This window comes from Gastrolobium bilobum, unplaced genomic scaffold (assembly GCF_033153095.1).
Source record: "Gastrolobium bilobum isolate Gb01-03AN ecotype WA unplaced genomic scaffold, APGP_CSIRO_Gbil_v1 utg9343, whole genome shotgun sequence".
In the NCBI taxonomy this organism is placed as follows: domain Eukaryota; kingdom Viridiplantae; phylum Streptophyta; class Magnoliopsida; order Fabales; family Fabaceae; genus Gastrolobium; species Gastrolobium bilobum.
Window position 1 is genome coordinate 30147 of NW_026899372.1, and position 27723 is coordinate 57869.

Below are 27723 nucleotides of genomic sequence, written 5' to 3' on the forward strand. Positions count from 1 at the left end.
ACGTTTTAGCGCACAAACAGCATGCTAAAATATCCAGGCACGGCCAAATCTAAATCCAAAAGAGATTTTATATCTTTATCAAGATGTGCATCATATTTTTACAAAAATACAAAGTGGAAACAAATCAATCTTGATTGAGAATAGATATAAATCTATGGGAAGATATAATGGAAGATCAAAACAAAGATTCAAAGCTCAAATCTGTCAACCAATCTTCAAGATCTTAAATGCAAAGAGGAAACAATTGTAGAATCAACTACAAATCTGATATGGATTCATTGGGAGATTCAATAAAGGATACAACTTCAATGGTTATAAATAAGGAGCTTGGGAGCAAACACCAATACACAAGTCTAGAGCATTACACCAAGACGGAAGGAGGAATCCTGTTGCGGAGCGCTGGAACATTGAGGAACCAAGTCAACATCACACCAATGGAGGCTTGATGTTCTCTTTTCTTTATTATTGTTTTTCAATTCAGTATGCTAGGCTAGTCTTTTATGTAGTTAAGGGTAGATGGAACCCAATTGAATCTTTATGTTTATGAATTAAATTATCTCTGAATTCTGTTCTTTTTATAATTGAATAAATTATCTGTCTTTATTGCTTTCTATGAGTTTGCTCCTTATAGAATGATTTTGGGAAATTGTATGACAATAGGGATGTTGGTGCATGAACCCTGATTTAATAATTTATCATAATCCTTGTGATCTAGGAATAGACATAGGGTAATTATGCAATCTTGGAATTCTTGATCTTAATGCATGTTTTCTTGGGGAATAATCAGGGAACTAGAGTTCTTTCAAGATTACATAGATTTATGGTAACAAAAAATTGAGCCGTAATTAACTTAGAAAGAATTGTTTGGCAATATATTAAGAGACAGATTCTTGACTGTTTAATTCATAACATATTGAGGATATTGGGGGAAGTCGAAACCTTAACTACACTTGTTTAAATTCTTTAATCAATCATCATCTTCATTCATTCTTTAAATTTTGAATTTTCTTTAATTGAATGCTATTACTTGTTTTTAATTTTTAAGTTCTTCAATTACAATTCTCTCCAATCCAACTTTTGATTGTCCAACTAAAACGCGATTAGCGAACTAGTGCTTGAAATTCTGATCCTCGTGGGAACGATCTCGTACTCCGGTACTCTTTATTACTTTACGACCGATGCACTTGCCGAGTCGCAACACCTGTTCACCACCGCAACATCTTCGTCGATTTTGATTTTTGTGATCTATCGAGGTTTACAAACCCTACCCTACCCCACAAACCATTTCTCTGTCGGTATGTCCCTGCTTCATGATTGTTCGATTTCATGCACTGATCGATTGCATTTGCTATGTTGATGCAGAAGTGGTTTGGATTTCAATAGATTAGGTGCTCACAGTGATTTCCCAAAAGCAAAAGGCAGCCTTCAGGGTTTTTTTCTTTGGATTTGCCTTCACCAAGCAGCAGGTACTGCTTTTTCTTTTCTTTTCTTTTTTCCCCCAAGAAAGGTGCAAGTAATGTGCTTATGTATGTTTTTCTTTGTTGCCTCTGTTTCTTTTTATCACCTAAATGTACAATTTTTAGATCTTTGTGAAGCTTGCTTTGAGATAGTTTGTTGTTTCTTTGTTGCCTCTGTTTCTTTTTATAACTTACATGTATAATTTTTAGATCTTTGTGAAGCTTACTTTGAGATAGTTCGCTGTTTCGTTGTCTCCTTTTTTTGTATTTCTTATGGATATACTGATGTGTTTCAAAAAAATTATAAATTTATATGCTTGTCATTGCATTCCTTCCTAAAGTTGTAAATGTAGAGATACAAAGTTAAATGAAACAGAAAAAAATTATATGAATGAAAAGCATAAGAAATTCTTGATTAAGTGTTAGGCTAAGTTGTGGTTTGGCTTCCCAATGAATAATCGGTTAATGAGGTTAGGAATTAGGATAAGGGTATGGAACATCGAACTCTGTAGGAGAGCGATCAGGGATGTCAATTTTCCATATGGTATGTCCATTTCTTGTTCTTGTGTATGTTCTTTTTTGGGAGTGTGAAATTGAAATGAGCTTTATGTATCAAATGAGTTATGAGATGGGATATTTAATATTTTGAATTAATTTGTATTACATTAATTTTTTATTTTAACCTAAAATACAAAAACAAAGATCGGTTCATTCCAAACTGTTTTTTAAATTATATTAGATTGAACCAAATTTAAATTTAGAAACAAACTAGTTAGATAATAAAAATATGACTCGAAATTCTTTTTTATATAAAAGAAAATTTAGAAACACCGTACGATTGGAATTTGCAATCTAATCAAGGAAGATGATAATTAAGGTGTTAGTCACTATCAAATTGGCAATAAATTCTTTTTGGCCACCTTGCTATTAGATATTAATATTGCTTTGATCACAGATATTGCTCTGAATGGAATGGATTGATTCTTAATGGAATTGATTGATTCTTAAGGGGTTAGTCACTAACATGTATTGCTCTGAATGGAATGGATTGATTCTTAAATTTGTGCTAGTTTCGTGTATTTTTTTTTTCAAGTTTGTCTGCTTTATATGTTTTGCAGGTTACAAGGTTTTTACCTCACTCACTCTAATGATCATAACTTTATTTTGCAGGAAGATGATGTTTCATAGATTCAAAAAGTGAAAGTGTATCAAAGTAAGAGGAAGATAAGAAGGCTCATTAGAAGATTGTGACATGCCAAGAAAAATTCAATCTTTGTTGTCATGAATTTTTATAATATGTGTTCTTGTTAAAAAATCTGTTGTAGAATTTTTATAATTTGGACCCATGCTAGAAATATTGTTTAATGAATGAGATATTTCATTCTTTTTTTTAAATTTAATTTGCAATATGGTAGGCCTAAAAGGCCTTATTGGCCATGTAGGCTTTTTATTTTTTAATAACAGGACAATCTTGACCTTTAAACTAAGCCTTTGATAGGCTCATAGGCTAGATAGGCTCAACATTTTTTTGTATAGGCCTAGGCCATGAAGGCCAAAGCCTGCCCTGTCCTGATCTATTTGCACCCCCTAAATGTAGATAAGTTATCTATATTTACTAAAAAAATGACATCTTTTTGGGTTAAAAAATTAAAAATAATAATAAGAAAGGTTGTTATAACTCTGAAATAAATTATAATTATAAAAATACCTTGATTTTCGTCCGAAAACGACGTCGTTTTAAGCTCAATGTAGATAACTTATTTACATTGACCGTAGAAAGAATGAACCCATGATTTTTTAATATTGCAACCCAAAATAACGTCGTTTTAGGAGTGAACGTAAATAACTTATTTATATTCACTGTAGAAATATTAAAGCCTTATAAATGTTATTTTTGAATGATTTAATCTTTTTCATAATTATACGATTTTATTTTTTATGAATAATCACACGTTTATTAAAAGAGTTTATCATTGGGCTCTGGCCCTTTAATTTACAAAAAAAGAGTTTATCATTTTATGTAATCATTATACGGAAATTTTAGATCTGTAACAATATATAATTGTATAATATTATAAAAAAAATTAAATTCCAATATAAAAAAACATAAATAAATAAATAAAAATTTGTCAAATTTGCACATGCCGTGGACTGGAATTAAACTTTCAATTAGAAATTATTTAAAATAAGAAATGGTGTTGGTATGAATGCTTTTTTTACTAAAATAATTTACTTCAATATTTTATTTTTTAAATTATTTATGTCGGAGCATTAATTTCAAAATATGTAAAAAAATTTATATTGGAATGTTCGTTTAAATACCTTTTGCTTTTGGGGGAGAAACTCACATTCCATGATGATTAGTTTTAAATGATTAAAAATCAAAACTTAGGAAAATAATTTGTCATTTTTAAATTGATGTTATTTTAAGTACTGAAATAATCATATTTTTGTGCATATTTATTGATTTTTTTCCTCTGAAATGCTTTTTTTTCTCTTTGCCTCTAATTTTATGAAGGAAGAAAAATTATAAAAGATCAACAAATATATACAAAAATATAATTATTTCATTTAAAATGAAAGAAAATTATACTTACAAATGTTTGCCAAAAAAAATAAATTACAAATGTTATTCCCAAACTTAAACCACTTTAAAAAATAATGTTTGGACACAAATAACTTGAGATATAAACTATTTAAACATAGGGATAATAAATTGTGAAAACTAATTAAAATTATTACCAATATTACTATCAATCAATTTCACTGTTAGATTGATTATGTTGATCTAACGATTATTTTTATTTTTATTTTTATATAATTATAATTTTTCATATTCAATACTTTCGCATTAAAAATAAAAAATTATATGCATACAAAAATAAAAATAAAAATAAAATATTAAATATGAAGAATCAGATTAATATAATTAGATCCTTTCCCCTTAACAACAACAGGCAAACCGTGTTTGTTTCTGGGTTTTGGTTACCCCTACTCCTATTCTTACCATGTTACTCGTAACTCACTCAGCTTCTACGCTGGAAATTCAAGCTCTTCTTCCTCTCAACTCAAAACCCCTAATCACCACTACAAAAGGATTTGTGGACCCAAAACGCTGCGTTTTGATTCCACTCACAGTCTCAGACTTAACCCAACTCTTCTTCTGACCCTGAGGTGGGTGATTTTTTGCTTTCTTTTTCTTGTTTCTTGTTCATTCACAAGATTACATCCCAAAAAAAATTGGATTTTGAGAATGAAATTTTTATTTTTATTTTAATTTTGGTAATGTAACAATTATTATTTTTGTCCCTTTGTAATTTTGTGAGAGCCAAGTAGTTAAATTATTATCACTGGGTTGTAATGGCAATGCTCTTTGAGAACTGTAAAACTGTAAACATGATTTTGGGTCAGCAATTGTGGTGAAAATATTGTATTTATTGGAGATAATGTGATATTCTCAATGTATACTTTTGTTGAAGATGAAGAAAAAAAGGGTTATTGAATTGAATGGTTTCTCTATATTTTTTGAAGTAACAAATGGGCAGGTGTTCTGAAAAAATTACTCTAATTATAGGTGGAAGTATTTATTTTGAATTGAAGATTGCAGTTTACAGATTTTTATGTGGTTAATATATTCTTTGAACAAGGCAATGCTGGTCTAAATTACCCCAGTCTAATTTCCTCATAGTTCAATGGAATTATTGTAGTTGAGCCCATGTTAGAAATGAATCCTTAAAGTTTGTTGATTTATGGCTCAATAATCCTGTTGTAACTTTTTCTGGCTTTATATATTGAAATTTTTTATTCAATTTAAAAGTTTTTCAGTTGTGAGAGTTTTTATATTATTATGTTCTTTATTATCCAACTTTCCAACTTGATGCCCGTTGTTCTTTATATAGAACAAATTCACACATGTAGAAACTTCTAACATTAACGTGTGAACTACTTTGGGGATGATTTTTTTATTTTTTTTTAACTAAAAAATAAATTAGTTTCATTTCGCGCTAACTTCAAGTTAATTTTTCAGTGAGAATTTCTCCTCTAGTTTTAATTAAGGGTTTTCTGAACTTATAAATAGGAATTTTCTCAAATATTTATCAAAATTGTGACTTTGTGGATCTTAGACCAAAACTCAGATGTTTTTAATTACTTTACCCTAGCTGCCTACAACCACCCGTCCAGGGTTTAAATAAACTAGTACTTTCATGCTGTAGGATCTATTAGTATCTGTAATCAGTTGAAAATATAGGTGATTTTAGCATTTTAAATTTTGATAATTCCTTCATCTAAACTACTTCTTCTTCCTTTCCAATAATCAATTTTTCTTCTGGATTCCAGTAATTAGAAAATTATTTCCTATGTTTATAATCATATATGTTCTACAATCTATTCCATACATGATGTTCTTAATCAATGCCTTGTGTAGGTAGATAATGCTGGCAATTTCCATCATTGCTTGAGAAGGATAAGCATGAGTCACTTTTTCAAATCCTTTCCAGGAAAGCCTTTGAAGTGCTCTTATCTCTAGCTACACTCTCATGGATGTTGAAGCAGTAGATGAAGGGGAAAACATTGATAGACCTGCTTCTGAAAATGTTGAAACTGAAAAAGGCCAGGGACATGTTATGACTGTAAACTTGGCTGAAAGAGAAGTAAATAATCAGTATGGTGATGCATATAGGAAACCACAAGTGGGCATGCTGTTTGAATCTGAAGACGCTGCAAAATCAATTTATGAGGCATATGCAAGACATGTAGGATTTAGCACCCATGTTGGTCAATTCAGTCGTGCTAAGCCTGATGGTCCAATTATAACTTGGGATTTTGCTTGTTCTTGGGAGGTATTTAAAAGGAAGAACGTAGTAAGTTGCAATGCAATGCTTAGGATTGAGAGAAAAGATGCAAACTGGGTAGTGACAAAATTTGTTGAGGATCATAACCATTCCCTTGCTTCCCCTAGAAAGGTGCAGTATCTTCGACCCCGTAGGCATTTTGCAGGTGCTACAAGAAATGTTGCAGAGACATTTGATGCCAGTAATGATTCTTATGTTCCCTTGAATGGCAATCATTTAGAAGCAGTTAGTATAGTTCGGAGTTCCTCTCCAGCAGAAAAAAGTCATCCAACAAGAAACATTGATTCTTTTACCAATGTAAGATCTTCCCGAAAGAGGACCCTTGGAAGAGATGCTCAAAATCTTCTAAATTATTTTAAGCAAATGCAGGCAGAAAACCCTGGCTTCTATTATGCAATACAGCTTGATGATGAGAACCGCATGACCAACGTATTCTGGGCTGATGCAAGGTCAAGATCAGCTTATAATTACTTTGGTGATGCGGTAATTTTTGACACAATGTATAGACCAAATCAATACCAAGTCCCATTTGCTCCATTTACAGGAGTCAATCATCATGGTCAGATGGTTTTATTTGGTTGTGCATTACTTGTAGACGAATCTGAGTCTTCCTTTACTTGGCTGTTCAGGACGTGGCTAACTGCTATGAATGATCGACCACCTGTTTCTATAACCACTGACCAAGATAGAGCCATACAAGCAGCTGTTGCCCAGGTGTTTCCAGAAACTCGCCACTGTATTTGTAAGTGGCACATTTTGAGAGAAGGTCAAGAAAGATTGGCTCATATTTACCTTGCTCATCCTTCATTCTATGGGGAGCTATATAGCTGCATCAATTTCTCTGAGACTATTGAGGATTTTGAATCAGCATGGAAGTCTCTCCTAGATAAATATGATCTCCAGAAAAATGATTGGCTTCAAGCAGTGTATAATGCTCGCAAACAATGGGCCCCTGTTTACTTTCGTGGTACTTTCTTTGCTGCATTTACTTCAAACCATGGGGTTAGCTCCTTTTTTGATGGCTATGTAAATCAACAGACAACCATACCTTTTTTCTTTAAGCAGTATGAAAGATCTCTTGAACATTCACTGGAAAAAGAAATAGAAGCAGATTATGATACCATTTGTACCACACCTGTGTTGAAGACTCCATCACCAATGGAGCAACAGGCTGCAAATCTGTATACTAAGAAGATTTTTGCAAAGTTTCAGGAGGAACTGGTGGAAACTTTTGTGTATACAGCAAATAATGTTGATGATGATGGTGTGGTCAGTAAATACAGGGTTGCAAAATATGAACATGATCACAAGGCATACATGGTTACATTAGATATCTCTGAAATGAAGGCAAATTGCAGCTGTCAGATGTTTGAATACGCAGGCATTCTTTGTCGGCATATATTGACTGTCTTCACTGTTACAAATGTTCTTACCCTTCCATCGCACTACATTTTGAACCGATGGACAAGGAATGCGAAATCCAGTATTGGAACAGATGATAGAATATCAGATCCACTTGGCATTGAGAACCTAACCATACGCTTCAATAGTTTATGTCAAGAAGCCATTAAGCTTGCAGAAGAAGGGGCAATAGCTGTAGAAACTTATAATGCAGCAATTAATGCTTTAAGAGAGGGTTCTAAAAGGGTTGCTTTTGTGAAGAAAAATGTTGCAAAAGTCATACCTCCAACCACTCAGGGTAATGGAAGCAGTCAGGAAGACAATGGCAAGAGGAGCCCTTCATCAATTTCTGAAGTCATCCCATCATTATGGCCTTGGCCAGATTCAGTGACACATCACTTTAATCTTAATGACATTGGGCTTCCTGTTACTGATCTGAATCGTCCTATTGCAGATCGTGTTTCTATTCACCGTGATGGTGGCCCTCCAGACAACAATGTATTTATCTGAATTACCCTAATATTTATTACTGTTAAGTTATGCTGGTCATTGCTTCAATTGACTATACTTTATTGATGCAGGTTGTCCTTACTTGTTTCAAGGCTATGACTTGGGTTATAGAAAATAAGAACTCAAGCCCACCCAGTAAAGTTGCAGTCATCAACATGAAGGTCTGTATATAGGAGCTTTATATGCCTGCAACCTCTGTTCTCTTCTGAGTTGCTGTGTGCATCTTTTATTTCTCAAGAAGCAGATATCTGAACATTTTTTGTCAGATACTCTGATTAAATTTAATGTGGCATCAATATGCTCTGTAGTTGGAAGAGATCAATTTTTTTCCAGATCTTCATTTAACATTCATGAGGACGAGCCTTAGAGCAGTGGTAAGGTTGCTCTTTGTGACTGAAAAGTCACGAGTTCGAGTCTGAGAAACTGTCTCTTTACAAAAAATACAAGGGTAAGGCTGCGTAGAATCGAACCTCACTCCTATCCTCACAATTCGGGAAGGTGTACCGGGGTTTGTGCTTTTGCTGTTTTCAGAAAATATTAAAAATCTAGGTTACTTCACTTACCATATTGCTTCCTATGCCTATGTATAGAGGACTATTGAATTGTGCGTGGATAACATGTATAAGGTGCTCAAAAGTCAAAACATTCTTTTTTACCTGTTAATTATGTTTTGCTCCCTTTTGTAGCTGCAAGATTATGGCAAGAGCTCTTCAGGAGAGACAGAAGTGCAATTCAGTGTGACGAGGATCACTTTGGAGCCTATGCTGAAGTCTATGGCTTACATCAGTCAGCAGCTCACTGCAGTCAATAGAGTTGCTGTCATCAATCTGAAGGTGCACAAACTTGGATCATGATCCTCTACTCTACCTAACTCCTAAACGTTTTACAATCATTTTCACTCACAAGTTTTGTGGGTGAAATCATTTTCTTCAAATGCTCTCACATCATATAAATGAAACCTCAGAATGGGAGGTTTACTACTTACTTTAAAGTTTAAGCAGTTTCACTGATAATTTTCTTTTCATTTTTTGAATGACATCCACCAATAATTTGCTGAAGAAGCCATCATTATTTATTGATAAACTGGTTAACCCTTCCATTGTGTTGGGTATCACCTCTACGCCTTTAGATGATTGAGGTAATGTACCACGTGTAGAGAGTCTGAGTAGTATGAGTTGAAATATGAGAAAATTTAAATATGATTTCTTCATACTTATTGATGTAGATTGGTTTGATCTATTATATAGTTACAATACTATGACAACATACACCCAATATTTACAATGTTTACATCATCAGTATGTTTCAAATATCACCTTATCTCCTCCAAAAATGTTGCTATGAAGAAATACTATGTCAAAGACTGACTATCCTAAAAGCTTAAGCTTAAGTTTTTATATGGAGGCCAATGAATTATTTATTCCTCTAACATGTGTGCAAAATCCCTTTGAGCTTTAAGCACAGACAAAACAAAGACTCACACATACTGTGTTGAAAAAATAGCTTATCGAACCATCCATTGTTTATAGATGCTTTGATCTAGAGAGTGTTTTACTGAAAGAATGTCACTGATTTACTAGGTGTACTGGTATTTTCATTTAACATGATAGCTTGAGTACAACTGTATCGCAAGAGGCAGTACAGCGAATATACTTATGAGAGAGTGTTCTACTAGCTAATATGTAATGTTAGATATTGATGGGCCTCTCAAACTCTATGACGAAGTCTACAAACGAAGAGCCCATAACCCAAAGTTAGTTACTGCGGTATAGACACGTGGCAGGCTATTAATGTAAAGGCGAATATTGGAGTGAGTGGAATGGAAGATTCAGTAATATAAGTTAGTTAGTGGAGAGGGAATGGGTGTGAAGAATATTGTGTAAAGGCGTGGGTAGTGGCACCGGGCATGGGTAGTCTCAGTTGTTGTAAAGGGATAGGAGTTCATTGTAATTCCTCTTTCAATTGGGTAGTTGATTGGGAGGATTGTGTCTTTCATTACTGTTCTGACTTTTGAGTTGTATTCATTGTGATGTATATGACTCCGTTTTTCCATTAATCAAAGCATTGTTAGTCAGTGTAGTTGATTCGCTCTCTTTCTCTATTAGTTATCTTTCTTGCTGAATTACTGGTATCAACATTTTTGTATCAGAGAGTTTACGATCCTTGAGTGTTGTATGTACGAATGAGAATGAAGAATCGACTTGAAGAAATCGAGCACAGGTTAGAGGGAATGGAGAACCGATTGGGTGGAGTGGAGGTAAAAGTCTGATAGTTGAGGGAGGCCTTCACGGAGTTCCTGAATCATTTTGACAACCGAGGAAGAGGTGCAAGAAGAGGACGGAGGATTGGCGGGCTAGAAACAGAGATGGGGAATGGTGCATCTGGAAGTGGATTGACTTGGAGGGATGAAGAGAGGACGCGTCAGGTGGTAGTTCCATATTTCTCCGGCAATGACAGTTATTGCTGGATTTTTCGAGCGGAGCGTTATTTTCGAGTAAACCGAATACCACCGGAGGAACATGTAGAGACAACTTTAATTTGCTTGGAGGGAGAAGCTCTTAGTTGGTTCCAGTGGAGCGAACCAAGAAATCCGCTGATCGATTGGGCGATATTCAAGGCCGCGATTTTGCAGTGTTTCCATGTCTGACCTTCAGGAAATCCATATAACGCTTTAATGGAGTTGAAGCAATCCGACACGGTGGCGGAATTCCGGAAGCAATTTGAAGTGTTGTCGGCTCCATTGAGACACGCTGATGAAGAGATGATGCAGGACGCTTTTCTGCTCACGCTGAAACCAGAGATTAGAGCAGAGTTTCGCATGCATTCACCTAATGACCTTGGACGGATGATGTTGCTCGCTCAACACGTAGAAGAAAGGGAAATCGTGTTCTGAAGAGCGGAATCAAATATGGTCCGAAACAGATTTAGGCTTGGAAATGGTTACCATTCGGGTGGGAGGCCTGCACTAACAAACAAAGGTGGGGGTCAAGTTTGGGGGGGGGGGGGGAGTGGAATGGGCCAGCTGCTTCGGCCCAAAACACTACATCTACATTCATGGGTTAGCTAGCAACTCGAATCCCAACCTAACGAGGAGTGTGACAACAAGGCATGGAGGGTCGTCGCATCAAGCACAGACGTCGGTCAGCACGATGGACGGATGCCGTGGTAGTCGATTCCTCCGTCTAACACCAGAGGAAGTAGAGGATCGTCGGCGTCGAAACTCATGCTTCCGTTGTGATGGACCCTTTGGTCTAGGTCATGTTTGCCCGAACTTGTAGTTGCATGTAATGATTATGTGCGAAAGCATGGAGGAACCGATGGAGGAAGAGTTGTGTCAAGGAGTAGACAGAGAGCAGACCGACACTCTCCAACTTAGTGTTCAGAGCATGGTGGGGATCACTTCCAACCGGCCCTTGAAGTTGTGGGGGGATGTGGTGATGCTCTATGAAGCACGGATACGGCTAAAAAAAAAATTTCACGTATCGGATTCGCGTTTTAAACGGGTACGCTTTGCAGACGTTATTTCACGTATCAGAAAAGTCAAAAAATTTAATTCGGTCAAATGGCAAATTTTGTAAAATTTTAAAAAATAAAGGGTGAAGATTTTAGCTTAAAAGAAGCCCTAAAACTAGATGTAACTCACTATATCATCGTCTGAAACCATTCTCCCAAATCGAAATCTGACTCAAGTCATCTCTGCTGCTGGTCGCCTCTGCTCGTTGCCTCTGCTCGTCGTCGTCTTTGCTGCTGGTCGCCTCTGCTCGTTGCCTCTGCTCGTCGCCTCTCGCCTCTGCTCGAGTCATCTCTGCTCGTCTGCCATCTCTGCTCTTCTTTCATCTCAGCGCGTCCATCTCTGTTGGACTTTCAGTTAGTTTTTTTCTAATCTCTCTTTCGTTTTATTTGCTTAGAATTCGTCTGCCATCTCTTTCGTTTATATGTGCGTTTTATTTTGCCGTTTATGTGCGATTGTGCGTTTCATTTTTTTTATATTTGCTTCTTTTATTTTTTGCTTTATTTAATTTCTTTTGCTTCTGCCATTTTGTTTTGTTTTGCCTTTTTATGTTTTGCTTTTATTTTTTGCTTTTTATAAATTAAAAAGAATCATGATTCTGCCAATTTTTATTTTATATGATTTAATTTTTAATTTAAATTTTTAATATGATTCTATATTTCTTTATATTTTCCATTTATGTGCCTTTTCTTTATATATTTTTTATATTTGCTGCTTTTAATTTTTCTTTTTAACATGATTATATATTTTCTATTATTAAATATGATTCTGTTTTTTTTAATATGATTATGTTTGTAAATTATATTTTTTGATTTTAATTTAATATATTATATGATGTTGTTTATGCTGTTTTTAATCTGTTTGCCAATTATGTTTTTTTAATTTATTTGTAAATTCTGTTTTGAATTTAATAGAATGGAGTCAAACATAAATGAAAGCAATAGTTCAATACAATCCAATGTACAAGTTGTGGACACTGAAGTTGAAAACTTGAACAGACCATTGTGGAGGTATGTTACTAGAGTTGAGGATGGAACAAATGCTGGAGGGAATATGAGTTGGAAGTGTAAGTTTTGCCAACTTGAATACAAAAGTTCATACACAAGAGTAAAGGCCCATTTGTTAACATACATAGCAACCTTCGGCTCTTGTCAAGAAAGAGTCCAAAATATAATGAAGGAGAAAGTCAATATTGGGACATTAGTGGAGATGCAGTTGATACCTTTAATGATGTTGGAGCTTTAGATGGTGCTGCCCTTTCCCTAGATGAGCCAGAGTTGGAGGCAAATATTATTAGTAGCACTCCATATCCACATACTAGTTGATGTTTTTATCAATTTTGTATGGATAATCTATTAATTGTGCTTATGATTTTCCTTTTATTATATTTTGTTAATGTGAAATACACTATATATTTAAAAAAATATTTTTATACTAAGACGTATCGGGAATGTATCGAAATATTAGTATTTTGAAGTAACGTATCGACATCGCGTATCGGGAACGTATCGAAAACGCCGTGTCGGTATCGGTGCTTCATAGGTGATGCTGATCGATACTGGAGCATCTCACAATTTCATTGGTGAACGCACAATGAACACTTTGGGGCTGCTGGTGCTCCGATCGAAGTCTTTCAGAGTGGAGGTTGGAGATGGCTACCAGGTACAGGGTAAAGGAACTTTTTGCAAGGGAGTGACATTGGTATTACCGAACTTGTTGATAACACAAGATTTCTTCGTCTTTGACCGTAAGGGTTTTGATTTGGGTTTTACTTGACTGGAAGGATTGGGGGACATTCAAGCTAATTTCAGCAAACTATTGCTTCGAATTACGTGGCAGGGGAAGATTGTAACCTTGAAGGGAGACCCTGAGTTGTCATATAGCCAAGTATCTTACAAGGGAATGACTTGTTCGTGGAGGAAGGGGACAGAAAGGTACTATGCGGAGCTGGGGTACTATGCGGAGCTGGGGTACTATGCTTTGGAATTATCAAACTCACAGATAGAAGACCAACAAATTTCAGAACTGCTTCTACAGTATGAAGATGTGTTCCAATTCCAACCACCTTCAGAGTTGCCACCTCCAAGGGAATGTGATCACAACAAAATCATATTGAAGCAAGGTGCCGATATTCCCAACATATGCCTATATTGTTATCTGTATTACCAGTAGGAGGAGATCGAGAAGTTTGTGAAGGAGATGCTTATAGCGGATGTGATAAGACCGAGTTGCAGTCCATACTCTAGCCCCTTGATTCTTTTGAAAAAGGACAGAAGTTGGAGATTCTTTGTCTACTACAAAGCCCTAAATAAGGTAACGAATTCCTGATAAATTCCCTCTTCCAGTGATTGATGAACTCCTGGATGAATTAAATGGTATTGGACTTTTTTCGAAAATAAACTTGAAATCAGGTTATAATCAAATCCTCATGATAGTTGAGGATATAGAAAAAACTATTTTTTGGACACATGAGGGTCATTATGAGTATCTTGTAATGCCTTTTGGGTTGAGAAATGCCCCTTCTACCTTCTAATCTTTAATGAACAGTGTTTTCAAGCCTTTTCTAATGAAATTCGTCTTAGTCTTCTTTGACGATATTCTGATTTATAGTAACAGTGTGGAACAACATAGTGAACATTTAAGGGTGGCATTGGATGTCCTGAGGCAGAATCATTTTTCTGCAAATTTAAAGAATGCACTTTTGCAAAATATGAGTTGGAATATCTGGGTCATTTGATTTCCCATAATGGTGTGAAGGTTGATACGCATAAATTGGAAGCAGTACAACAGTGGCCAACTCTTAAAAATTTGAAGAGTCTTAGGGGATTTTTGGGGATGACAGGGTCATTTGTCGGGCCATTAACTCAGTTGTTGAAGAGGGATAATTTCTTATGGAGTGATGAAGCCCAACTGTCATTTGATTCTTTAAAACAAGAAACGTTGAAACTATTGACCTTGGCACTTCCTAATTTTGATGACACCTTTGTAGTGGAGACGGATGCCTCAGTCTTTGGCATGAAGGTAGTTTTTATGCAAGGTGGATGCCCGATTGCTTTTCTTAGCAAAGCTTTTTTTGAAAAAGATAAGTCTTTGTCAGTTTATGAGCATGAACTAAAAGGCTATTGTTTTTGTTGTTCACAAGTGGCGTAATTATTTATTGGGGCGCTATTTTGAGATTAAAATTGACCAAAGGAGCCTTAAATACTTAACGGAACGACGACTTGTGGTAGAGGGTCAACAAAGATGGGTGGCTAAGTTGATGGGGCATGACTTTGAGATACAGTACAAACCAAGTGTTGAAATTACTGCTGATGATGCGTTGTCGCGTGTCAGGGATTGCAAAGAGCTCATCTAAGTCACAAGTCCAGATTTGCAGAAGTTGTCCGAGGAGGTGCTGAATGATCCAATCAGAAAAAAAATTGTTGTAAATAATTGTAATTATTTATTTATTTATTATTTCATTCTATTATAGAATCTTCTTTGGGCTTAACTCATTAGGTCATTTAACCTCTTTAAATAGACAGTTCTTGTATAGTTATAATACACAATTTTTCAATATAATATTATCCTTCCTTTTATATGGTATTAGAGTCTTGATGTCCTGGTTTAGATCCTCGCTGCCGCCCCATTTTTTGGGTGGAATTTCTTAACACAAGTAGGCTGGGTCTGATGCATTATCCATCTTTCAAGCCCAATGAGCTCTCTTGTGAGGGGGCATGTTAGAGATATATAAAACCATTAATGTAGCCTCACCCAATAGTTTAAGCTTTTGGATTGAATTAGTTCTTTACAAAAATTTTAATTGAGGTGCTATTGGATACCAATTCTCATCCTGGATATCATGTCTTAAAAGGTTGTTTGTAACATAAAAATAGGTTGGTTCTTCCTAAATCTTCCCCACAAATTTTTGGGCCTTTTGAGATCAAGGAATGAGTGGGTCCAGTTGCTTATAGACTAGAGTTGCATTCATATTCAAAGGTTCATGCTGTTTTTCATGTTTCGCAACTAAAGAGAGTTGTTCATCCTTCTATTCCTCTGCTGGATTTGCCTCGTTGCTTGTCTGATTCCTTAGAATTACAAGTTCATCCAGCTACTATTCTTAAAGCTCGACGTTTACTTGATGGACAAGTGGAAATTTTGATGCAATGGGAAGGGTTGGCTGATTATGATTGCATTTGGGAGAATTTGACAGACTTTCAGGCTCAATTTCCTTCCTTTTATCTTGGGGATAAGATGAATTTTGAAGGGGGGATGTTGATGGGCCTTTCAAACTCTATGACAAAGTCTACAAACAAAGGGCCCATAAGAAAGGAGCTAAGGACAACCCAAAGTTAGTTACTAGTATTTACACGTGGTAGCTATTAATGGAGAAGGGAATATTGGAGTGAGTGGAATGGAAGATTAAGTAATATAGATTTGTTAGTGGAGAGGGGAATGAGTGTGAAGAATATTGAGTAAACGCATGGGTAGTGGCACTGGGCAGGGGTAGTCTCAGTTGCTGTGAAGGGATAGGAGTTCATTGTAATTTCTCTTTTAATCGGCTAGTTGATCGGGAGGATTGTGTCTTTCATTACTGTTCTGAGTTGTATTCACTGTGATGTATATGACTCTGTTTTTCCATTAATCAAAGCGTTGTTATTCAGTGTAGTTGATTCACTCTCTTTCTCTGTTAGTTATCTTTCCTGCTGAATTTTTGGTACCAACGGATATAAAACCAATCACGTGCCTTCACCTGAGACATGATATTGAAACCAATGGTTTGGCTAGGACAACTATTGGAGAAACAATGGTATAAGCCGGTGGTCAAGTCTTGTTGTGACCGGTGATGTGGTGGTCAAGACATGGCTTGGTTTGGCGATGTGTGGTAACATGTTGGTAGATATATGGCCTTTGGAAAAGTGGGCTTGGTGCTTGGAAGAGGATTTTTTGAAAATTAGGAGGAATGTTAAGAACTAATACTTGAGGGTGAGATTGTTGGGAATTAAAGTGTGAGCGAAATGTGGAGTTTGAGTGAAGAAGTTTCATATTAGAAAGGAATGGGGAAATTGAGGACCATATAAAGTGGAGAGACCCATTAACCTAATGCAATAATGTTTTGGGGTAGGTTGTGGTGTTAGGTTCGCTAGTGTGTTTTCTGGGCAAGTCCATTGAATCAAGTTTTTTTGGCATTTTGAACTCTTCTAAAACCAGCATGTGGTATCGAAGTCTCCATCATTAAGTGGTTAGAAGCTCAATACTTAATAACCCATTCTTCTATAATGTTGAATTTCAACACATGGTAAACAAGGCTTGTGTATTGTGCACACTTTGAGTTCAATGGGTTTTTATTTGAGGGAGTGTGTTAGATATAAAACTAATAATGATTTTTCATATATTAAGTTTTTAGGAAAGTTGGTCTATGACATACAATATTGTTGTTTGGATTGAGAAGGTTGTTCATATTATATTGAGAAGGTTATTTGGATAGTCTCTAGAAATGATATCTTGAAATGCTAAATAAAACTGTTTTTGACTATGTCAAGGACTTGAATTCTGGAGTCACCACTTTAAGGAGGGCTTTACCAAACCACCACTCTCGCCCGGAATATCATGAGCAATTGCTTGCACAATTTCATCTACCCAAAAAAATAAAATAAAATTAGGTTTTGATTATAGAATTAATTGAATCTGAAATATTATTGTATATTCAAGTGTGTGTAACTGTACAAGAAGACTCTCTATTTATAGAGACTAAAAGACCTAATGGGCCAAGCCCACAATCTAGACTATTCTAATAATTCTAATAATAATAGATTAATATTATTTCTAACACTCCCCCTCAAGCTGGTGCGTATATATCAAAAGCTCCCAGCTTGTTACAAATATGATCTATTCGGGGACCTCTAAGAGCTTTAGTGAATACATCCGCAAGTTGATCATTGGAATTGACAAATGCTGTCTCGATCTCCCCTGACTGGATCTTTTCTCTAACAAAATGACAGTCAATTTCTATATGCTTGGTCCTCTCATGAAAGACTGGGTTAGAGGATATATGCAAAGCGGCTTGGTTGTCACAAATGAGCTTCATAGGCCGTTGTTCACAGAGATGGAGTTCCTTAAGCAATTGTCTCAGCCAGATGAGCTCACAGGTTGCATTTGCCATTGCCCGATATTCTGCCTCCGCACTGGATCTGGCGACCACAGTTTGCTTCTTACTCTTCCAAGAGATCAAATTTCCTCTGAAGAGAACACAATACCCTGAGGTGGATCGTCTATCTGAAGGAGAACCTGTCCAGTCAGCATCTGAATAACTAGAGATCTCTGAACTCCCTTTATTTGTGTATAATAAACCTCTTCCTGGCGCCTTTTTAATATATCGGAGAATTCTAATAACTGCATCCCAATGGGAGTCACAGGGAGAATCAAGAAATTGACTTGCAACACTCACTGCGAAGGAGATATCAGGCCATGTCACAGTAAGATAATTCAATTTTCCAACTAGTCGGCGGTAGCGACTAGGATCTGGCGGTGGCTCCCCCTGTCCTAGTAATAACTTAACATTGGGGTCCATAGGTGTATCAATGGGTTTACAGCGTAACATGTCTGTCTCATCTAGGATATCCAGTGCATACTTCCTCTGACAGATGGAAATGCCCCGCCTAGACTGTGCAACTTCGATCCCCAAGAAATATCGAAGTCTGCCAAGATCTTTGGTCTGAAATTGATTGAATAAATGCTCTTTCAACTAATCAATCCCGGTCTGATCACTGCCTGTAATGATAATGTCATCAACATAGACCAGGAGATAAACGCACTGGCCAGAAGAGCTATGCCGGTAAAAGACAGAATGATCGACTTTGCTTCTGATTAAGCCAAAGGATTCAACAACTGAACTAAAGCGGCTAAACCAGGCCCGAGGAGATTGCTTCAGGCCATATAAAGATTTTCGAAGTTTACATACCATTCCAGAACTCTCCCCCTGAGCAACAAAACCTGGTGGTTGCTCCATATAAACTTCCTCCTGCAAGTCACCATGTAGAAAAGCATTCTTAATATCAAGTTGAAGGGGTCAGTGATGAATGGCGGCAAGGGTAAGAAACAGGCGAACAGAAGCCATCTTAGCAACAGGAGAAAAGGTATCCCCATAATCAAGACCAAAGATCTGTGTGTATCCCTTGGCCACTAAGCGAGCTTTAAGACGATCAACAGTGCCATCAGGACCAACTTTAACTGTGAACACCCATCGACAACCAACAACAGACTTCCCGGGAGGAGCACGAACAAGATCCCAAGTGCCATTGGAGTGAAGTGCCTGCATTTCATCAAGCATCGTCTGGCGCCACCCTGGATGAGATAGTGCTTCACCTGTGGTTTTAGGGATGGAAACAGAAGAGAGACTAGAAACAAAAGTAAAATGTTGTGAAGAAAGTCTGTCATAACTCAAGAAAGAATAAAGGGGATGAGGATTTCGAGTGGATCGAATACCTTTCTGAAATGTTGAGAAGAGCCGACGGGAAAAGGCGATGAGTCATCAAGAGGCAAAGTCGGAGGAGGTGCAGGCTGACGACGCTTGTATGTGAGGAGAGGACGATCTGCAGATATGGAGGTAATGGGTTGCTCCTCTGGAATAGGGTCACCTGCAGCTGGTAAAGACAAGTCAAGAAAAGGAACAGGAAGGACCTAATCAACCTGTGACACTGGAGACGGAGTAGAGTGAAAAGGCTGCTGATCAAGGAAAGTGACATCAGCAGAAACGATATAACGCTTGAGATCAGGAGAATAACAACGATACCCTTTTTGAAAACGTGTATACCCAAGGAAAATACATTTGAAGGCCTTGGATGTCAACTTGTCTTTACCTGGAGTAAGATCATGAACAAAACAAGTACAGCCAAAAATATATAAAGGCAGAGGATAAGAAGGTGCGCCGGAAAACAAAATACTGTGGGGAACATCATTATTTAGCACAGAAGAGGCATGCGGTTGATAAGGAAACATGAGGTGATAATAGCATCTGCCCAAAAACGGAGTGGGACGTTCATATGAATGAGAAGGGTACGTGCAGTTTCAACTAGATGTCTATTTTTACGTTCAGCGACTCTATTTTGTTGTGGAGTGTGGGGACAGGTAGTCTGGTGTATCGTCCCATGTGTATCCAGAAATTTAGAAAATTCAAGAGACACATACTCTTTTGCATTATCACTGCGCAAGATTTGAATAGAGGCACCAAATTGAGTTTTTATTTCTGCACAAAACTTTTGATAAATTGAAAATAACTCAGAACGATTTTTCATTAAATAAACCCAAGTGCAACGGGAGAAATCATCAATAAAGGTTACAAAATACTAAAAACCCAAAACTGACATAGTCTGACTCGGACCCCAAATATCAGAATGAACAATAGAAAATGGAGCAGCAGCTCTCTTATTGACTCTGCTAGCAAAGGAAGAGCGAGTATGCTTTCCCTGCTGACAAGACTGACAATTCAAAGACTTAAGACCTGACAAAAAAGGAACCATATGCTGAAGCTTCGAGAGACTTGGATGACCCAGACGGCTATGGAGAAGCTCAGGAGACTCTGTGAGAGAGCATGCAACTGGAGCAGAGGGTGCATGCAGATAGTAGAGACCTCGTGACTCACTACCCGCTCCAATCTTCTTCCCCGTACCCGGATCCTGCATAGAAAAAGACTGTTTAGAAAAGGTGATAGAGCAAGAAAGAGAATGGGTCAATTGACTAACAGAAATTAAATTAAAAGGAATGCCAGGGATGTAATAAACAGAGGTTAAAGTCAAGAAGGGAGTTGGTTTGGCTTGCCCAATGCCACGAGCAGGAGCCTTGGTGCCATCAGCAAGAGTAATAGAGGGAAGATTATTAGAAAAGGTAAGGGAAGTAAAAAGATCCTTATTACCACAAAGATGATCAGTAGCACCTGAGTCTATTATCCAGGGTCCAAGAGACGATTGAGAAAAACAAGCAACATGATTACCAGTATCTGGAGCAGGTGGCTGAGAAGAACTCTTCTGGAGAAGGGCCTCATAGTCTGCAGCGGAAATAGTCACTGATCCGGTAGAGGGCAGCACAACATCTGTTTGAGCAAAGTTCATTTGTGGTGGCTTCAAGTGAGGGTACTTTCTGTAGCAATGTTCTTCAATGTGGCCCAGATTTTGGCAATAATTACACCGAGGCCTTTGTCCTCGGCCACCCTGTCCATATGACGTCGTCTGTCCGCGCCCGCCTGGGCCATATGATGTCATCGGCCCGCGACCGCCTTGTTCGCGGCCACGACCACGACCGCGTCCACCATTGTTCCAATTACCACGAGAGATTAAAGCAGCAGAATCAGACAAGAGGGCAGTAGAGTCAGTAGCTAGCACGTGTGCGGGGGCCACCTTATCTTGAAGATTCAGGAGGCGCTGAAAGGTCTGGGATATGCTGGGAATCTCAGTACTGGTTAGAATGTTCTCACGAACACTTTCTAATCCGTCAGGGAGACCAAAGAGAGTCACAACCGTAAAGAGACGCTCCACTTGCGTCCTGTACACTGTAGCATCCGCAGCATGAGGTAACATAGCCAAAAATTCCTGCATCAAAGAATGAATCTTACCAACATAAACTTCCATACGAGCGTCGGGTGATTTGCGCAAATCCATCATCTGGAAGACAATGGAATAAAGTTGCTGAATATCATTGGTGTAGAGGTTTTTGGCTTCCGTCCACACATCATAGCAGGTCTCAAAGGGAATGAAAATATTGAGAAGAGATGAATCAATGGATTGCCAAAGAATACTGAGGAGCTGAGCATCAACTTTCTCCCATTCAGACGTCTGATCTTTGGAAATGTCAGTCTTCTTAGTGGTGAGATGTTTGTCATGGCCTTGACCGGTAAACCAGATCTTAACGGAGGTAGACCAGGTCTTGTAAGTGGCAGATCTGGTCAATTTCAGAGTTGTGATAGATGGAATAGCACTTGAAATGGTGCCGGAAGGATGTTTACTGGTTCCTTCCATCAGACACAGCGATCAGACAACCAAAAAACGGTAAAAGTCACGCGAAAAAGGAACAAAGTAGCAACTTTTGCACTGGAAACCCCCGAACGGAAGAGACCCACAACGAACGGGCACCGGATCTGGAAGGAGGAGGCAGAGGCGAGCCTGTCTGCCTTGGTTTGGCCGGAGAAGGTGGCCAGAACAGTGCACACGCGCCGGAGAGAGGTGGCGCGTGAGGCCCACGCGCAGACGGTTGTGGTAGCGCGTGGGGGCGCGTGCGGCGGCCGTTTGGGACGGGTCTTGGACAGAAACGGTCGCCGGCGTGAGGGGATCCTGATCGCGTGGTTTCTCGCCGGAAAGGTGGCCGGAACAGTGATGAACAGTGACGGAACAGTGTTTCTGACGATGTGAATAGTGTTTTCCGGTCAAATAATGAAGGAGGATGACGATCTGAGATCGAAAAAAGGGTCTAACAATGTTCGGAGGGTTGAAAAAGGTTGCCGGTATGATGCACGGCGGTAAAAGGGTTTGCCGGTATGATGCACGGCAGTAAATAAGAAAGGAAATGATATATATGCGGAAGCAGAGCCCTCGGATCGAGAGCTCTGATACCAAATTGAATCTGAAATTTATTGTATATTCAAGTGTGTATAACTGTACAAGAAGGCTCTCTATTTATAGAGACTAAAAGACCTAATGGGCCAAGACCACAATCTAGACTATTCTAATAATTTTAATAATAATAGATTAATATTATTTCTAACAGAATTCAAAATGTTAGTGCTTTTGTTACCAAAAAAATAAAATAAAATATTAGTGATTTTAGATGGTCTAATAGTGTTTGATATTATTCTTGGATTTGATAGCGACTGCATAATTTCAATTCCATACTTCTATGTACAGGTGTGCTTAATTATGCAATATTGTACAGTCTAAGCAAATTTATCATTTTGTATTCCATTAGATTGTGTCCAAGGTATTTTAGCTAAATTTTATTGTTCTACTTTTTCCAGCTGCAGGATACAAAGACAACTACTGGGGAAACACAGGTGAAATTCCAAGTTTCTAGAGATACACTGGGTTCCATGTTGAGATCTATGGCCTACATCCGGGAGCAGCTTTAAAAGTTGTAAGCATTATATTTCCAGCTCTTCAATTCTATCTTTCTTAAAAGTAATTTTTATTTCTCATACTCATAACATCTCCATATGTCATTTGGTACATTTATGTGTAGTTGAAAAATACCCAAATGAGGGTATTTATGAAAACCACTCTCCCGTTAAATCTTGACGATCCTTGTAGTCATCCTTACCTTTGCATATTTGCAAAGAGGCTATTTTTCGGATTCAAACCCGTGATCTTTCAGTCACAAAGGAGTAGCTTTACCACTTTCTTCAGGCTATGAAGCACGTACACTTCCAAAAACCTGAAGATTCAGCGTCAGACACCCGACACTTGGTCAACATTTCTGTCATGTTGACCAATCTGACATGCGAATTTGAATTTGATTGTGTCTGACACGGTCAAATGACATTTTTATAATAAAATTATAATCTTTAAAAAATTAAAATAGATTAATAAAATTATGATTTTTAAAAAATTAAAATGCATTTAATAAAAAGTTAAAAACCAGTGTTTCCTTCCCCTCATAGCTGAAACTTGCGAGAGACCAACCGGCAACCCATTTCTCTCCTGTCAAAAACAAAACCCTAAGTCCCTAACCCAATCGGTGGTGCGGAGGCTGGCGGTTCCTGCAAATGTGACAAAAGGTGGTTGTGGCTGAAGGACAAGATGCGATGGTGAGTGGTTGAGCGCGCGGCTGTTCCCTCACCAACAATAAGACCCCTGTTGTGGTTAAGGAGAAGAAGTCTAATGTTCTTTGGAATATTTGACATTCGCGCCAGCTCAGACGTGAATGTCGTCAGGTAAATTACTTAATGTTCTTTGGAACATGCAACATTTTGATTTTAGTTCATGTCGTTACGAAGACAAGTGTCGCTTCAGCCATGATTTAGAAGCCTTGAAGGCACAATTATCGAATTGCTTTTATTCCTTCAATAGTTTGTTTATTTTTCTTGGAAATATTGTGTCTACCCTAATTACAAAGAGGCATTTGTAAATGCATAAACCAGCTGATCTAGAAGGAGAATGTTCTTTCTTAAAAGCCTAATTAACTTTTGTCAAACTTCCTGATAAATAGATTTGTTATAATTCTGTTTCAAAAAATATAATTTAGGATTGTTCAAAAAAAAATCTCTAATTTTTTTGTATTAATGTTCTGTCCTTTTTTATAAAAATTCCATACTCAAATTGTTTTTTTTTTAATGTAGTGTTTTATTTTATTTTTATAGAATGGATTCAAGTATCGCAAGTAGTGCATCGCAGCCAAATTCAGGAGATGATGGATTCTAAGTAAATCATTATGGAAATATGTTACCAAAGTAGACACCGGAATAGAAGCAATAGGGAATATATCTTGGAAATGTAATTTTTGTGGAAAGGATTATAAAAGTTCATATACTATAACAAGGGCTCATTTGTTAAAATTATCGGGTAAAGGAATTGCAAAGTGTGTAAATATGCAGACAAAAGACTTGCTAGAGATTGAGAAATTAGAACAAGAAGCTAGTGAGAGATTAAAGGATACTGGTCCCAAAAATTTACCTTTACCCCTTTTAGATTTTCCATAGATTTAAACTTGAAAAAACGAAGTGAGAATGAGGGTGGAATCCTCTTGAGAGGGCATTCAATGTTGGGGCGCAGGAAGAATTAAATCACTTGATTTCTATGATGTTTTATCCAGCAGGATTGTCATTCAATTTAGCAAGGAACCCATACTTTTAAGCCACCTTCATTTATGCTGCGGATTATAATATTGGAGCTTATTTTCTATAAGGATATAACTCGTTGCATACTGCCCTTTTGCAAAAAGAGAAGGAAAATATTAATAGGTTGTGTGCACCTATTCGAACTGAGTGGAATGAGAAGGGTGTTAGTATTGTGAGTGATGGATGGAGTGATTCACAAAGAAGGCCACTTATTAATTTCATGGCAGTATCTAATGGCGAAGCTATGTTTTTGAAATCAGTTGATTGCTTATGAGAGATTAAGGATAAACATTTTATTTTCATGTTGTTAAAAGAAGTAATTCTAAGAAGTTGGGCATGAAAAAGTTCAAGTAATCACGAATAACGCTGCAAATTGTAAGGGAGCACGACAACTTATTGAACAAGAATTACCGTCTATTACTTGGACACCTTGTGTTGTTCACACACTGAATTTAGCTGTGAAAAATATTTGTGCTGCTAAAAATGCGGAGAATAATCAAATAGTATATGAGGAATGTTGTTAGATTTTTGAAATTGTTTGAGATGTTACTATAATAATGAATTCCATAATGAATCATTCTATTAGACTATCAATGTTTAATGAGTTTGTGGGATTGAAGTTGATTTCTATATCCGAAACCCGTTTTGCTTCCATAATAGTGATGCTAAAGAGGTTCAAGTTATACTGAAAAATAGTGTTTATAAAGATGATAATCTAGGAAGGGCGGGATTTGTTAAGGATAAGATATTTGATGATCTTTGATGGGATTCAATTGATCAAATACTTACTTTCACTGTTCCTATTTATGATATGATCATGATTTGTGACATTGATAAATCTTGTCATCATTTGTTTTATGATATGTGGGATGAGATAATTGAGAGACCTCAACTTTTTATGAGGTAGTGCATAGCATTCTTGTGGATCGTTGGAACTCCACTTCATTGTTTGGCGTATGCTTTGAATCCCAAGTAAGCTTTTAAATATGAATGAGTTTAATACTTCTCTTAATTGATATAATTTGTTAATTGTTTTTCTTTTTTTTCTTTTAGATACTATAGTGAACCACAACTTAATGAAGATTCTAGTTGAGTTCCTCCGCACAAGGATCAAGAGATTAATCAAGAAAGACAAAAATGCATAAAGAAATACTTTCCTAACTTGGAGGATCGAAATAAAATAAATTTGGAATATGTGGATTTTGGTAGTATGAGTGGGGGTTTTAGAGATTATGATGCCATCGTAAATCGATATTCTATTGTGCTTAAAGCTTGGTGCTTGTTTCATGGTGCTTGTTTCATGGTGCTTGTGCACCTATGCTTCAAAAGATAGCATTGCAACTTGTTGAGATATATAAAATTATTAATGTAACATCACCCAACAGCTTAAGCTTTTGGGTTGAATTGGTTCTTTACATGGTATCAGAGCCTCGGTGTACCGGGTTCAATCGTCAACGCCTCTCACTTTCCTTCTAGTGGAATTTCTTTCTTCGCACAGGTAGGTGGGCCTGTGCATTGTCCACCCTTCAAGCCCAGTGGGCTCTCGTGTGAGGGGGCGTGTTGAGATATATAAAATCATTAATGTAACATCACCCAACAGCTTAAGCTTTTGGGTTGAATTGGTTCTTTACACAACTCATTGCACAATCCTCTTTTTCATCATGTGCTAAACCAATTGGAGTATTTATTCTTTTGTGCATTATGTAAGGAGGAATAAGAAGACTCTAAAACATGCTAAAATCTTGGTTTATATATATAGCAACCTTTGACTCTTATCAAGAAAGAGTCTGCAATATGCACAAGGAGAAAATAAAATGTGGGACGGTGGAGATATATTTGAAATTGTTGGAATTCTTGAAGTTGCTACTCTTGCATTTGATGAGCCGGAGATGAAGTTAAGTGTTATTCTAGATGAAAATGCTCAATGAATGTAGTCTACATAATTTATGATTTTCTATGGATATTATATTATTTTTTCTTTATATTAATGTAATGGAATTATGGAAAAAAAATTACTCTCTCTGGATCATTTTTGTTTAAATTGATGGATATTATCAGTTTAGTTTTATTTTTTTTATTAAATTATTGAATATGAAATATAATATACACTATTTATATTAAAAATATTATTTAATATTAAAATATGTTCCAACATGTCGATATCTAAAAAATTTTAAAATGAATTTGTTCGAGTGTTTTAGATACGGTATCATGTCGCATGTCAGTGTTGATGCTACATAGGCTCCAAATTCACCCTTGAGACGAGGGTATTTATAATTTTCAGAATTAGAAAAGCAGTATGATGCAGTCTCGTCAAAATTCAGATGTCAACGTGATTTATGCTAATAATAATCATTATCTTATCTTTGTCATAATTGTCATTGTCATTATCATGGTTTTCATCAACATCAACCATAGAAGGGGTGAAGAACATGTGTGCTGGTCTACTGATGTTAGTTCAATTTTTTTTCTTTCTTTTGTTCTTTCTCTTGTTTATTTGTAAGACAACTAGTTACATGTATTTTAATATCTAATTATCACTTTCCTTTTCTTTTTTTTATAGCAGATACTATAAATTTTGGCTCAGACAGTGACTGAAATGCCCTGGTGCAGTATCATGGATACTCTCAGATCCATATTCTGAAGGACTTATTATTTTTTGAAGGTTTGCCGTGTTGATAAACATTCATGTACCTAGTGACCCTTCAATGTTATATAGTGTAAGTAACTACGAAATTCTGGCATTTAATCCATCAATAATACAGAAATTGGTTAGATTTTTTTGTTCTTTTCTGCTTTTCTTCCCCTCACCTTTTAGATTATAACTATTTCCATTATAGAAATTTATTTTGTACATGGAGTCCCGAAGATCATGAATATAAACATAGGAGCATTTCATTGTCTTATTTTATTTTTACTATTTTTTTTTTTAATTTAAATTTTTTTTGGATGAAGAGAGGCATTCTACATTGCAAAGCCAGGGAGGTCTATTAAACCTTAGCAATGGTGAAGTCACCAAATAATGAGGGTAAGGTTGAAGAGGACAAACCTACTCTCTCTCTCTCTCTCTATTTATATATAGGGAGGTTATTCTCACACTAGTATAAAAATAAGAAATTTTATATCAAATTTTGATCATTAATTTATTTGCATTTAATAAGAATCATAATATGAAACATTTTCTCTTAATATGAG

General features: G+C 36.6%; 1 protein-coding gene across 7 annotated transcripts; it reads left to right on the forward strand.

The window, feature by feature from the left end:
- Positions 1–4478: 4478 nt before the first annotated feature.
- LOC133290001 (protein FAR1-RELATED SEQUENCE 3-like) lies at positions 4479–27587 on the forward strand. Of its 7 annotated transcripts, none has more exons than XR_009748565.1 (8): positions 4479–4631; positions 5884–8209; positions 8293–8382; positions 8908–9054; positions 22714–22829; positions 25436–25500; positions 27092–27248; positions 27484–27587. XR_009748565.1 is itself a non-coding variant. In XM_061488042.1 (6 exons), the coding sequence occupies exons 2-5, from the start codon at positions 5996–5998 to the stop codon at positions 22822–22824; spliced, it is 2562 nt and encodes an 853-aa protein (XP_061344026.1). In that variant the 5' UTR covers positions 4479–4631; positions 5884–5995; the 3' UTR covers positions 22825–22829; positions 27095–27264. The 7 variants fall into 7 exon arrangements, 1 of the variants encoding a protein (XP_061344026.1); XR_009748568.1 differs by having other exon boundaries at positions 22720–22829; XR_009748564.1 differs by lacking the exon at positions 25436–25500.
- Positions 27588–27723: the final 136 nt, after the last annotated feature.

Coding starts and splice junctions, on each gene's coding strand:
- LOC133290001 (XM_061488042.1), top strand. CDS start 5,996: ATGGATGTTGAAGCAGTAGATGAAGGGGAAAACATTGATAGACCTGCT. Junction 8,210..8,292: donor GTGGCCCTCCAGACAACAAT/GTATTTATCTGA, acceptor TTATTGATGCAG/GTTGTCCTTACTTGTTTCAA. Junction 8,383..8,907: donor TTGCAGTCATCAACATGAAG/GTCTGTATATAG, acceptor TCCCTTTTGTAG/CTGCAAGATTATGGCAAGAG.